This window comes from Cebus imitator, unplaced genomic scaffold (genome assembly GCF_001604975.1).
Source record: "Cebus imitator isolate Cc_AM_T3 unplaced genomic scaffold, Cebus_imitator-1.0 Scaffold47, whole genome shotgun sequence".
Taxonomy (NCBI): Eukaryota; Metazoa; Chordata; class Mammalia; order Primates; family Cebidae; genus Cebus; species Cebus imitator.
In genome coordinates, this window is record NW_016107362.1 from 8696897 (window position 1) to 8709585 (window position 12689).

The window sequence follows — 12689 nt, forward strand, 5'->3', positions numbered from 1 at the left end:
CAAGTTGTAGATGATTCAATACTTTCTTAAACTTTCAGAACCATTTAATTTTGCTAATCTGGTGCTTTAAGCTTCACCCTATTGAAAAGACAAGCTGGCTCCTCCACCCCTACCAAAGGGCTAGCAAATATTGCTTTGCTTAACATGGATGTTATTATCTACTAAGCAAAATGCTTTTATGCTTTATTTGTTCATGATACTTTTTATTTTCTTAATAATTTAATCTTAAATTTATAATAAGAGAATTTGATTTTGTCTTTTCTGGTCACTATTTCAATAATGGCCACAGTCTATTTACAAAATGACTGGTTTGCTTTTTCTTGGTTAATTTAGATAAATATCAAAATTCTTTAAAAGAAACAAAACGCTACATTATGTCCCATAATCATTTATTTCAGTTGCAAACTACTTCAATTTCCAGATTGAATTAATTTATTTTGTTAAAATATTATAAAAATTTTAGAGTGTTTTGCCAAAAATACATGAAAATTTTTTTCTTAATGTTATTCTAAAAACTAAAAGTGGACTAAGATTTTTATTCGGTGAAATATATTTTATTTTCTGAAGTTATTATTTAAATCTCCATAAGTTATTAATTATCATTTAAATAAATCATTTAAATAATTATCATTTAAATAAATACATCATGTATAGATGTATTTCTTTTGCTATTATAATATCCTTATTACACCATTAAGGCAACATCAACAACCAGAATAGTTTGTGTTTTCTTTGATAAATATTTGACATAATGCTATGATTACATGCCACTCACATATGCATGAAATATATTTTGGAAATATAAAGAAGAGCTAATCTGCCTGGTTAATTATATGAGACATCTGCAGATGGGCCCTTGGTTTCTTTTCACCTTCAGTAGATTTAATTTCTTGTGTTTCCACTCCACCGGCAAACTATCTAGCTAACCAACCAAAAGTTAAGAGCATTTTTTAAAAAACTGTAACTTCCTTCCTCACTGACTCTTTTCATGTGCATATAGTTTGTTCTGCCTGGTTTTGATCTACCTCTTCCACTCCTTCCTCTCTTATATAAATACCTTCTATCTATCACTGTTTAGCAGATATTTTCAGTCTTTGAAGCATAATGACAAGTTTTTTAAGTTCAAGTACCATAAAACATATTCAAATGATTTGAACAGTGCCTCATGTCTCATTCATACTGAGGCTAAAAATATTTGGAAATGATCCACTAACTTAATATGATCCAGCAGAGTTAACAGTAAAGCAAATTAATATGTTAGCTGAAAGTAACTTTTCCATTGATTTCCACGATAAAATTAGAACTTCAGTCCCCTGGAAGAAAATTTCTTAGGGACATATACAAAAAGGCTCTTACAATGTAAAGCTTATTTAATTAATATCTTTAAAAACATACAATATGCAATGTCCTTTTGAGAACTAGTTCAGAAATAAGAAGAAAATCCATTAATAGTATGGTGCTTTATTGGGGAAGAAAATCTTTGAAAATAAATGATCCAAAACGCCTTTTAAACCAATCACCCCACCCAATGTCAATTTTTGTTCCTATTATATAAAGGGAGATCAGTAAAACTGTTGCATTTCAGCCAAGCTTATCCTCATGAAAGTGTCACAATTTCAAAATCAGATCCACATTTCCTGGTTGTTTCAAAAATATTTTCTTGTATTTTCTTTCTTATTTGATTACACTGGCTTATGTTGTTATTATACTCAACTAAGATCATAAAGAGTTAAAATCGTGAGTAATATTTCCTATTGGTGTCCAAGGACATTTTTTCTCCTGTCAAATAAATAATACTCCATTACCATCAGCTAATGTGCTTGTGTTTACAATTCTCTTTATTTAATTGAGGTCCGTTGTCCTGATTAGAGTGGACAGGCAAGCTTAAATAATGATGGTTGAGTCTGGTTAACGTTTATGATTGGACATCTTTGGTAACTTGCTCTGTTTTATTTGTTATAAACTCTAGTGGTGCTAAAATCTGTGGCGACCAGAGCCATGAGACAGTGGTAATAAGCTCATGTTATGCAGCTCCCAATTTTAAGTTGGAATATATATATACATACATATATTCTTTTACTGTTTTTACTTCTGGCAAGAATTGTTAGTAGATTACAAAGAATATTTATAATGTCAAGCTTTACAAAGGGATGCTGACCTCCATGTTCCTCCAGGAACACAGCAGGCTATGCTACCTAGTGTTTTTCTGTTTCTTCTATACAAAATTGGTTGTTTGTCTTCCTATTTCATCCTTCTGATTCAAGACAAGTAGTGCATCCAAGGATGCAAAAGAAAGCCTCAACTCACCAAGATCTGTACTTTAAGGCAAGCTACTAACATTTGGTTACTCTGGACTGAGATTCAGAAAATCCAGATCACAAGTGTCTCACTAACTAAGTGACCTTGAAAAAGTTAACTAGATTTCAAAAGGAAATTTTCATAATCCCTACCAGCTAAAATACTTTATGATTCTATGTGAATGCTTTATGTTCTATACCTTAATAAGTTGGAAATAATCATTAAATTACTTTTGCAAATGATCTTTATTCTAGCTTTTATTACAGTCAGTTATACTTCAATAAAAAGTAACATTCAAAATGAAGATACAGAGTATAGTCTATAGATAACAAAAAAAAGTGAATTTCACAAATGAGAATTAGTAGCTTTTTCTTCACAAAGGCAGCTTTGGTAAGGTAAAGCACTTCACTAGAACACTACAGCAGTGGCTAACAAGTAAATGACTTACTTTAAAATTCTAAACCATCAATTCCAATAAAATCTTTGATAATTATATCACCAAATCCAAGTACAAAATTATTGATATTATTATGTCTGATAGTTATTATGGAACCACAGACAACTAGCATTAGAATTCATTTTAACTAAATTGCTATCTTATGAGGTCCTTTAACAATGGCATTGGCCGGGTACTGTGGTTTACGCCTGTAATCCCAGCACTTTGGGAGGCCAAGGCAGGAGGATCACTTGAGATCAGGAGTTTTGAGACCATCCTGGTCAACATTGTGAAACCCTGTCTCTACTGAAAATACAAAAATTAGCCACATGTGGTGTGTGCACCTGTAATCCCAGCTACCTGGGAGGCTGAGGCAGAAGAATCCCTTGAACCTGGGAGGCAGAGATTGCAATGAGCTGAGATTGTGCCACTGCCCTCTACACTCCAGCGACGGAGAGAGACTCCATCTCAAAAATAAATAAATAAATACATACGTAAAAACAGTGGCCTTGAGAAACTGTCAGGCAAACTAAATTTTAACATCTTTAAGGATGCAGATTTCACAACACAGACTATTCTGTGTATCAACCTTTACTGAGCATTTTCTATAGTAATACATTTTATTCTTATGTGAAGTCAGTCTTTTCCCCACGTTATCCTACTGGCTTTCAAGCTGCTATTAGGAATCACAAAGAATGAGTTGAATCCCTCATCTCTCTTATGAGTTAAATTATTCCAAGTATCTAAAGTGGCTGTCCTCAACCTGTCTTCCTTAAAAGAACCAGCTTCCTGGATTCATGTATTTTTAAGCATAAGGATCATCTGTATATACCTCAAACAAGGAAAAACATAGAAATTTAAATATTATAATAATCACCAAAATCTTTCTTTTTGAATGAGAAGCATTCTCAGACTTTATGATACAAGTTTGTGACATAAGAGGTAATGGTCACAGCACTCCATGCCACTCAGTCAAAGCGAGCTCTCAGACTCCTTTTCAAGAGATAGCTTCAGAAAGAAAAATAAGTCAACACATGTTACCACTAAAGATTACATCCGTGATTTAGCTCAGTCTCCTTATTTTGCAGCTGAGGAAACCCTGCTCCAGGAAGGTTAAATATAGTTTCTTGGCAAACCTAGAATAAAATCTCAATTTATAAAATTCCTAGTCCTCCATATTCTGTAGAAAGTTGGGTTTTACTTTAAAAATTTTAGTCCAAATCCCTCATTTAAATGACATTAGTGAGGTCTTGGGAGGTTAAGTGATTAATCCCTGTCTTCTATGATACTAAAAGACAAAGTGAAAGGTATCAAATCGATCATGTTCACATGGCATACTCCTTCAACAGCAGTGATAGCAAAGCAGGTACCACTTCCCTCTTGTTTTAAGAATATGACCTAAATATCTTATATATAATCAAATATCTAAAGGGTATTCCTTTGGAAACTGAATGTCAAAAAGCAATATACTCATACAATGTACAAAGAAACATTTAGTACCATAGAGAAAAAATTTACATCAGCCCTGGAGCACCCGAGAATACTGTATAAAGTCAAACAATATAATTACCATATGGAAGACCTTCATTAAGATTATATAGGTTCATAATATATGAAGCACATTTGAAAATGGAAGTCTTGGGTAGGATCAGAAAAAAAGAGATGTGGCATAAAAAGTGTTCTCTGCCAGAAAATTAATTAAATTTCCTAGTTCTGGAAAAGGCCATATATTCTGCATAGACACTCCCTGAAAGTCAGATCTGCAGATCTTGCAGAGTGTGCTGTAATCTACTCGCAAATAGGACGCACCAAGGAATATTGACGGCAATTTGGCATTTCTAAGAGTTCCCATAAATGAAGAATTTACTTTGCAGTAAATTCTGTTAGGGAAAGCACAGGTCTGATAGTTCTTGCTTTACACACCTTTTAATCTTATTTGCTCTATTCTGCCCTCCATGTAAAAATATACTATATCATTATACATGAGATCATATTATCGGTCAGTCAAGTCAATTACTTGCATTCAAAAAATAGATTTTGTTTGGTTTTGCTTGTCTTTTACTCCCACCGATGTTATTATCCACTTAAGGATATTATATTTTGTAGTGTGAAATTTTTTAGAATGATGAATGGACTTCTTGGGCAAAGATACACCTCAGGCACCCAACTCGAACTAAAATACGTATTAAAGTAAAAAGTAAAGACTGAAAATCTTTCTTCAAATGCTATTCTAAAAAATAATTGTTTCATACATACTTGTATTTATATACTGTATCCTACATAAACCACACCTCTAAGAAATTCATGTCAAAACCATATGCAGCTTTAAACTGTCCGTTTCTTTTTTTCTATGGAAGGTGTTCAAATGAAATTGCTAGTTTCTTCAAGCTGACCAAATATAAGAATATACACTGTGGGAGCCCATGTTGAATTTCTTGTTTTGGGCAAGACCATTTTCACCAACTAAGAAAATGAAAATAACCAGAATACTAAAAATATTTGCAACCAAGTAACATAGAAAAATTAGAAAGACTGGGGCTATAAACCAAAAAAGAGTATTTAGAGACACATTAGATCTCTAGATATTATGACATAGTGTCTGTCTGAATTTAGGTCTAGAAATACTTTCATTTAAAAAAGAATTAGAAATTATTCTGTGCTTCCAAAAGGGAAAACCAAGATAACTGGATTCAAGAAACAGGAAGCTTGATTTGGCTCAATATAAGAAAAAGCTAGAAAGTCAAAGATGTCCAAAAGAGGAACCATCTCTGGTCTTTGCATCACTGGAATTATTCAAGTGGGGATAAGCAAGTCTTATAAACTGTTAAGCGATGCATGCACAATCTAAAACAAATTTGTTGACCATTAATCTCTATCCACTCTTAAAATTTCATGACTAATTCAGCAAACACGTATTCTATGCTTCAGGCACTCTACATAAAGAAAAATAGATGTATGACGATACTATTATGTGTAAAACTAACAGATTAGTTAGTGTTATGAGTATCTTGGTAGAGAATGCGGGGGAAGGGATATTTGGACTTAGTTTCCCAGCAAGCCCTGTCTCAATGGTATTCTCTAGGCACAACTATTTTAGTTCTAAAAGACTGTATCGTGCTCTCAAGAAAACTGTTGTCACAGAAAACTTCCTAAAAACATAGAGTGTACACAAATAAATGCATCTTAACTTGCCCTTTTGCTTTCCAGTCATTTTACCTCAAAGGCTTTTCTAAGAATGAGGAAACACAAACTCGAAAAAACCTTCTTTCTTTCTAACTGCATTGATTTTATTTTCCCTCCTAATTTTAATTCATATTCTTTTTTTTTTTTGAGACGGAGTTTTGCTCTTGTCACCCAGGCTGGAGTGCAATGGCACTATCTTGGCTCACCACAACCTCCGCCTCCTGGGTTCAAGAAATTCTCCTGCCTCAGCCTCCTGAGTGCCTGGGACTACAGGCGTGTGCCACCATGCCCAGCTAATTTTTGTATTTTCAGTAGAGATGGGATTTCACCATGTTGACCAGGATGGTCTCGATCTCTTGACCTCGTGAATATTCTTTTAAAGTCCTTTCGGTGTCTGTGGCTTTTAATGACACGTTTCCTTCATTTTTTTACTCCTCTTAGATTCACTTTCCAAAAGTTGTTTTGCTTCTTTTTTCTCAAAGATTTTTTTTTCTCCTTAATTTGGCCTCTTTTCCTTAACTACCTTTTTACTTATCCACTGTTTTCCTTTTGTGGTAAACTCATACAACTGTTTTCCTATCCAAGCATATTCCCTTTATTTTCTTATAATCTCATGTATAATTTTTGTAATTTCCTTTCCTCATATCTTTAAAAATTTTTGTTTGAATTTTCTTCTTTCTGTGTGAGCTATATGTATTTCTGTGCTTCCCTTCCTGCTATTAGATTTGATAAATGTTACAAGATTTGAATTATCAATTTCTTTTTCTGGGGATGCAATTATTTTATATTGACTCAGTTTGTGGTTACGGGTCTTAAATCTGAAGAGAAATTATAAATTATTTGTTATAGAAAATATCTTGAGTAATCTATGAATCTAATAATGGCCAAGAGCAACAAACTAAGAAGGGAATAAAAACAAAGTACAGGGAAGTATGGGTGAGGGGATGCGTCCATGTTCACATGAAGAAGATGAATGGCTCTTTTGTAAACATTCATTCATTTAATCAACATTTAGTGAGTAACAAATACTGTGGACATTGAAGAGCTCGTAAAAGTTAAGGCAGGCCGGACACAGCTGCTCACACCTGTAATCCCAGCACTTTGGGAGGCTGAGGCAGGTGGATCATGAGGTCAGGAGTTCAAGACTAGCCTGGCCAACATGGTGAAACCCTGTCTTTACTAAAAATTCAAAAATTAGCTGGGCATGGTGGCGCGTGCCTGTAATCCCAGCTACTCAGGAGGCTGAGGCAGGAGAATTACTTAAACTGGGACCCGGGAGGCAGAGGCTGCAGTGAGCAGAGACTGCACCACTGCACTCCAGCCTGGAATACAAAGTGAGACTTTGTCTCCAGGAAAAAAAAAAAAAGAAAAGAAAAGATAAGGTAGAAATATTGACCTCTAGTAACTCAGAGTTGGGCATGAATGAGAGTACTGTTTTCCTGGGGAGAAATAAGGAGAAGCTATATAAGGCGTGTCCCACACTGGTCAATCCTGAGTAATCTTGGCCCCTCTTGACTTCGTCAAGTCTGAGTTTTCTTACCTATTATATAAAATGAATAATAATTTCTAACTCATAGTTTCTTTGTGCGTATGAATTAAGGAAATGGAAGTGAAGCTCATTAACACTGTGCCCATACACAATAAATCCTCAGTACATGGTTGCCTTTATTATTTTTTGCGTGTGAATTTTCCAAATAGGCACAGGTAAAGTGCCTTCCAGATGGAGAGACCTAACCGTGCAAAGGCCTGTGGACATGAAAGATTGCACCCTCTGAGAAAGATGCAGAGCACAGAGCGCAGGGTGCATTCAAGGTTGAAACATAATATAAAGACAAGAAATGTGGGTAGAAGTGAGATCATGAAAGATACTCAATGATCAGAGCTTTATCTAATAGAAAAGCTATACATTTCTAAATGAAGATTAATGGTCCAGACTAACATTCATTATCTTTCCAATTTCTCCAGTATTTCAACACACTCAAATACAGTGAAAAAATGAAATACGATCTTTTAATCTTCGGTGAAAATGCATGTAAATTGAAATGCTTTGCTTTGTTTGTGCACACAGAGAAGTCTTAATTATGCTACTATTTTAAAGAATGCTACAAATAATGCTGCTATACACATGCACACCCATAGACACACTATTTTTCTAAGTCATCTGCCAAGAATCTTCCTAGCCCAAAGGTAGCATTTTAGTCATGTGTCTTAACCTGAGAGAGTCTCAACACTGTAATGCAAAGTCTGATACATCAAAACAAGCCCCTGCAGGAGCTGGGAGGACTCGTTCGGCTAGTGAAGAAAGAAGTCATGAAGGCGGGTGTTTCCTGGTGAGTGTTCATCTTTTACAGGTTATGACTGTGCTGGAGTTTGAGCCCTAAGGGCCTAGCTCCTTTCAAAATATAGCACCCTGAGTGAAGGATATCTTGGACTGAATCAACAGTCCCCTCTGTCTCCCTCAAATGCCACCAGCTGAGTTGACAAAGAAAGTTGCAGAAAGTAATTAGCATGCATTCAGCTCTCACATCTGACTGGCATAGTTTTGTAGGGTATTTAGATTCATTTGAACTAGCTTATACCTAATTTTCTATAACCCGATGAGTATTATAATTAAGTGCATAAAATTTTGTGCAGTGCTTCTGAAGATGCAAATGTCATTAAATTTTGAAATAAAATTCACAGGAATATTCCTGTTTTATACTTTCAAAGGTATGTTATGTAACAATTGTTTGTAGAATGTTGAAAGTGGCATATTCATATACACAAGTTTCATTTCTTTTAAATATATTTTGTTGAAGAAATTGCATAGCAACTTTCCCTGAGAATTATATCATTAAATCTTCTAAACTCTTTACATTTAGAAAAATCTACCACTGTGTAGGGATTTAGGTAATGCATAACATGGTGAAATACATAAATTCAAATTGAACAATTCTTCCATACGGAAGGGTCTGTGTAGTGGATGAAAATTATCTTGTAAATGTAAAAGAGAAAGACTATTAATGGAGAATGCAGAAGAGGGGCAGCTACACTGTTTCATGAGAACCACCATACCTGTTGATTAATGGAGAGGCCTTAACAGCACTCTTCTTCCATGCGTCTTGCCATGAGGAAAGGGGAGGAAGGGAAAGGTAGTGATGGCAGCAACACCTGGGGAAGGGAGATGGGGAAATATGTAAAGGGAAAATCAGCAGCCCCTACACAATGGTGTCCATCCTCAGACCTCGCCAATAAAATAACTTCCGAAAACCCTGAGCTTGTTTTCTTTCTTCTTTTTTTAAAATCTGTATAAATTTCAAAGACAATCTAAACAAATTCCTATTTTGAAATGTGTTACTTTGAACAGTCTTACTACTATAATTCTCCAAGTCCAGGGACCCAGCTGGCTGCTACAAATGAATCACCACCTTATCCTCACTTTTTAACTAGGCAGGACATTCATATATGATCATAACATTTTAACACCAGAAAAAGCTGTAAGGTGATCCTAATACCAAATAGATATGTATTTTCTTTCTAACATACAGTAGGATTATTATCTCATTCTGCCTCTACCCAGCTGTTATATAACTGTCTCACAATGCATCTTACTTTTCATGTTCTCCTAAGGATATGCAGTTTTGACATGAAAACCACTTCAACTTATTAACCTAATAAAAACAATTAAATTTAACAGAATCCCTATATACTGGAGGGGGTCAAAGGAATAAATGTTTAAAAAGTTCATGTTTTAATTATACTTTTTAGACGTGTTTTAATCTGGACTATACGTACTTTTGAAAAGCATAAATATACAGAATTTTATAAAAATGTTTACCACACAGTTGATGGGGGTAAACTATTTGAATTTTATTTTACTTAATTTTATTTATTTATTTATTTTTGAGACGGAGTTTCACTCTTGTTACCCAGGCTGGAGTGCAATGGCGCGATCTCGGCTCACCGCAACTTCCGCCTCCCGGGTTCAGGCAATTCTCCTGCCTCAACCTCCTGGGTAGCTGGGATGACAGGCACGTGCCACCATGCCCAGCTAATGTTTTTGGGGTTTTTTTGTATTTTTAGTAGAGACGGGGTTTCACCATGTTGACCAGGATGGTCTCGATCTCTTGACCTCGTGATCCACCCGCCTTGGCCTCCCAAAGTGCTGGGATTACAGGCTTGAGCCACCGCGCCCGGCTATTTGAATTTTAATAGAGATTAGTTGTTTTAATAACCTGTGCAATAATACCACTGTAAAACAAACACTGGTACATTGTTTTCTCTTAGAATTAATTTATTTTAAAAGAAATATTTAACTCTGTATGTTTATATTTAAATGCAAATAATATACAAAAATGTTTTTCTTAAACTATTTAGAAAAGCTTTTATATACAGTGAAGATAAACTTGCAAAAATAGATGTGTATTTTATGAAGAAAATAAGTAATGTAAAAAAATAAAAATATAGGACAGAACTAGTTTTCCTGTGTGTGACTTCTCACACAAATATGTTTCTTAGTGTATGTGATACAGAAGGGCTAGGACATTGATGAATTTCTCTCTAAAAACAAGGCTATTCATTAATACATGTTAGCATTCTTGTTTCTAAATGCGAATCTAACCTTTAATCCCAATGTTTGGGAAAGCAGTTATCACAAGGATCATAGGAGTTTGGAAAACAATAATCCTTTTCCTTTAGCCTTAATCTTATTTAGACAGGGTGTCTCCAAATTTCCCAGTGTTTCAACTCTTCTTATCTTTGACATACTGCTTACAATTAGCCAGCATATCTAGTTAAAATAACATGACCCACCTAAGGCTTAGGCAATAGTATTAGTCAGCCCTTGAGTTGAGAAATTTGTAAACTTTTCGGTTATCATCGTAAGAGATTAACATCAGAGAACTCTGAAGGCATAAGTAGAGTCTAGGCCCTCCGATTTAAAAGAAACAACTCGATGTAGCAAACATAATTTTTAACTGATGTTATTGAACATACACTTTTTGCACCATTGCTTGGGATCCTATAAATTTCTATAATTTTGTATTTAACTTAAAATAATAATTGATATGACATGTAATATTTTAAAGTTTGAATCCCCCTTCAAACTTAAAACCTCTATATTTCAGTAGGATAAAATCGAAAAAATTAAACCTAATTTTTTGTACATTTAAATATTCTTCAGTGATTATTTTGGGATCAGAATTTGTCTTTGGAAGAAGCAAATGTGGGAAACTCATAAGCCAAAAACCAAAAAGGAGAAGAATCCACATGCTCTTAATTTGTGGCCAGATCTTGCATATAGCATGAAATACAGCATTTTTATTTTTGCAAACGAGTCCCTAGTATACTAAGACTTTATGTGTAGAAATTAGTCCTTCGGCTTTAAGAAGGGTAGATTATTATGGGATAATATATTTATAAATTAGCACTGCACTGGGAGAGATTAAAAGTAATAAAAGCTATACTTATGAGAAACTATAAAAAGTAAATATATACACATAAAACACAGAAAAACTCTGATAATTTATCAATATGTAATAAGCAATATAAAAGGATTTTATAAATAGCAGAGTTTACAAATAACCAAAACAACGTAGAAGGGTAACTCAAAAAAAAAAATAAACTGGAATCTTAAAGCATCAAATAAACCAGGAATAGAAAGTTAGGCACCACATGTTCTCACTCACATGTAGAAGCTAAACAGAGTTGATGTCATGGAAGTAAAAAGGAGAATAGAGGATATTAGAGGTTGGGAAAGGTAGGCAGAGGAAGGGATAGGGAAAAATTGTTATAGGATGCAAAATTATAGCTAGATAGGAGGAACAGGTTCTAGTGTTCTCTACTGTTGCAGAACGACTACAGATAGCAATATTATATAGTTTCACATAGCTAGAAGAAGGACATTGATTGTTCCCAACACAAAGAAATGATAAATATTTGAAATGATGGACACGTGCTAATTACGCTGATGTGATCACTATATATTATATGCATTAAAACATTGCTAGGTAACCCTTAAATTATTACAAAACAAGAAATAAAATAATTGATACAGTAGAGAACTGAAATTTCTGGATTGTTTGCACTAACTGTGGCCTGAAAGAAATATAACTTTTATGCATCTGAAAGGTAGAGACCAAGATAATAAAAGAATCCCTCATCTCCATGAGGTATTTGGTAGGAATCTGGTATAGACAATGATAGGTTTTCACCTGGTAACAGTAACAAAAGGAAAATTAGCCTTATAATTCGTAAAAATAAGTAGATGGAGAGACAGTTTGAGATTGTTATTAAGTACATTGGTGAGAAAGAGTTTGTAGTAAGTTTCTTTTCCCAAAATGGCAGAAATTATCTGTCACAAAGATGAATCAATATGAATTACACGGAAAATACTGTTGGTCTGACCACTCTAGAGTCTGCCTCTTCTAGTTTCTGTTCTTGGGAAAAATGTATGATCGTGGTAGAAGGACACATGGTAGACTAATACACAAGGCCGTGGGACTTAATAAAATAAGTGTAAAGAGCACATGCAACTGTAAGCAGAGCAGGCATTGGTTAATGTTCTCAATGAAGGTGTTCTTTTTTTTTTCTTTATTTGTACTTTAGATTCTGTGGTACATGTGGAGATCATGCAGGATTGTTGCATAGGTACATACATGGCAAGGTGGTTTGCTGCCTTCCTCCCCTCATCACCTACATCTGGTATTTCTCTCCATGTGATCCCTCCCCACCCTCCCCACCCTCTGCTGTCCCTCCCCTAGCCCCGTCCAACTGACTGAAGTGTGAGATGCTC

At 34.7% G+C, this 12689-nt stretch overlaps 1 protein-coding gene across 5 annotated transcripts in view; it reads right to left on the reverse strand.

The window, feature by feature from the left end:
- The window catches only part of PCDH7 (protocadherin 7), a 415738-nt gene that overhangs the window by 182310 nt on the left and 220739 nt on the right, over nt 1-12689 (reverse strand). The window contains exon 3 of one of the 5 annotated variants that reach the window (XM_037738023.1): nt 8972-9067. The exons of the other annotated variants lie outside the window; for them this stretch is intronic. Coding sequence (XP_037593951.1) covers nt 8979-9067 — 89 coding nt within the window. The 3' untranslated portion in view covers nt 8972-8978. The remainder of the gene's footprint in view (nt 1-8971; nt 9068-12689) is intronic. 5 annotated transcript variants of the gene reach the window in all.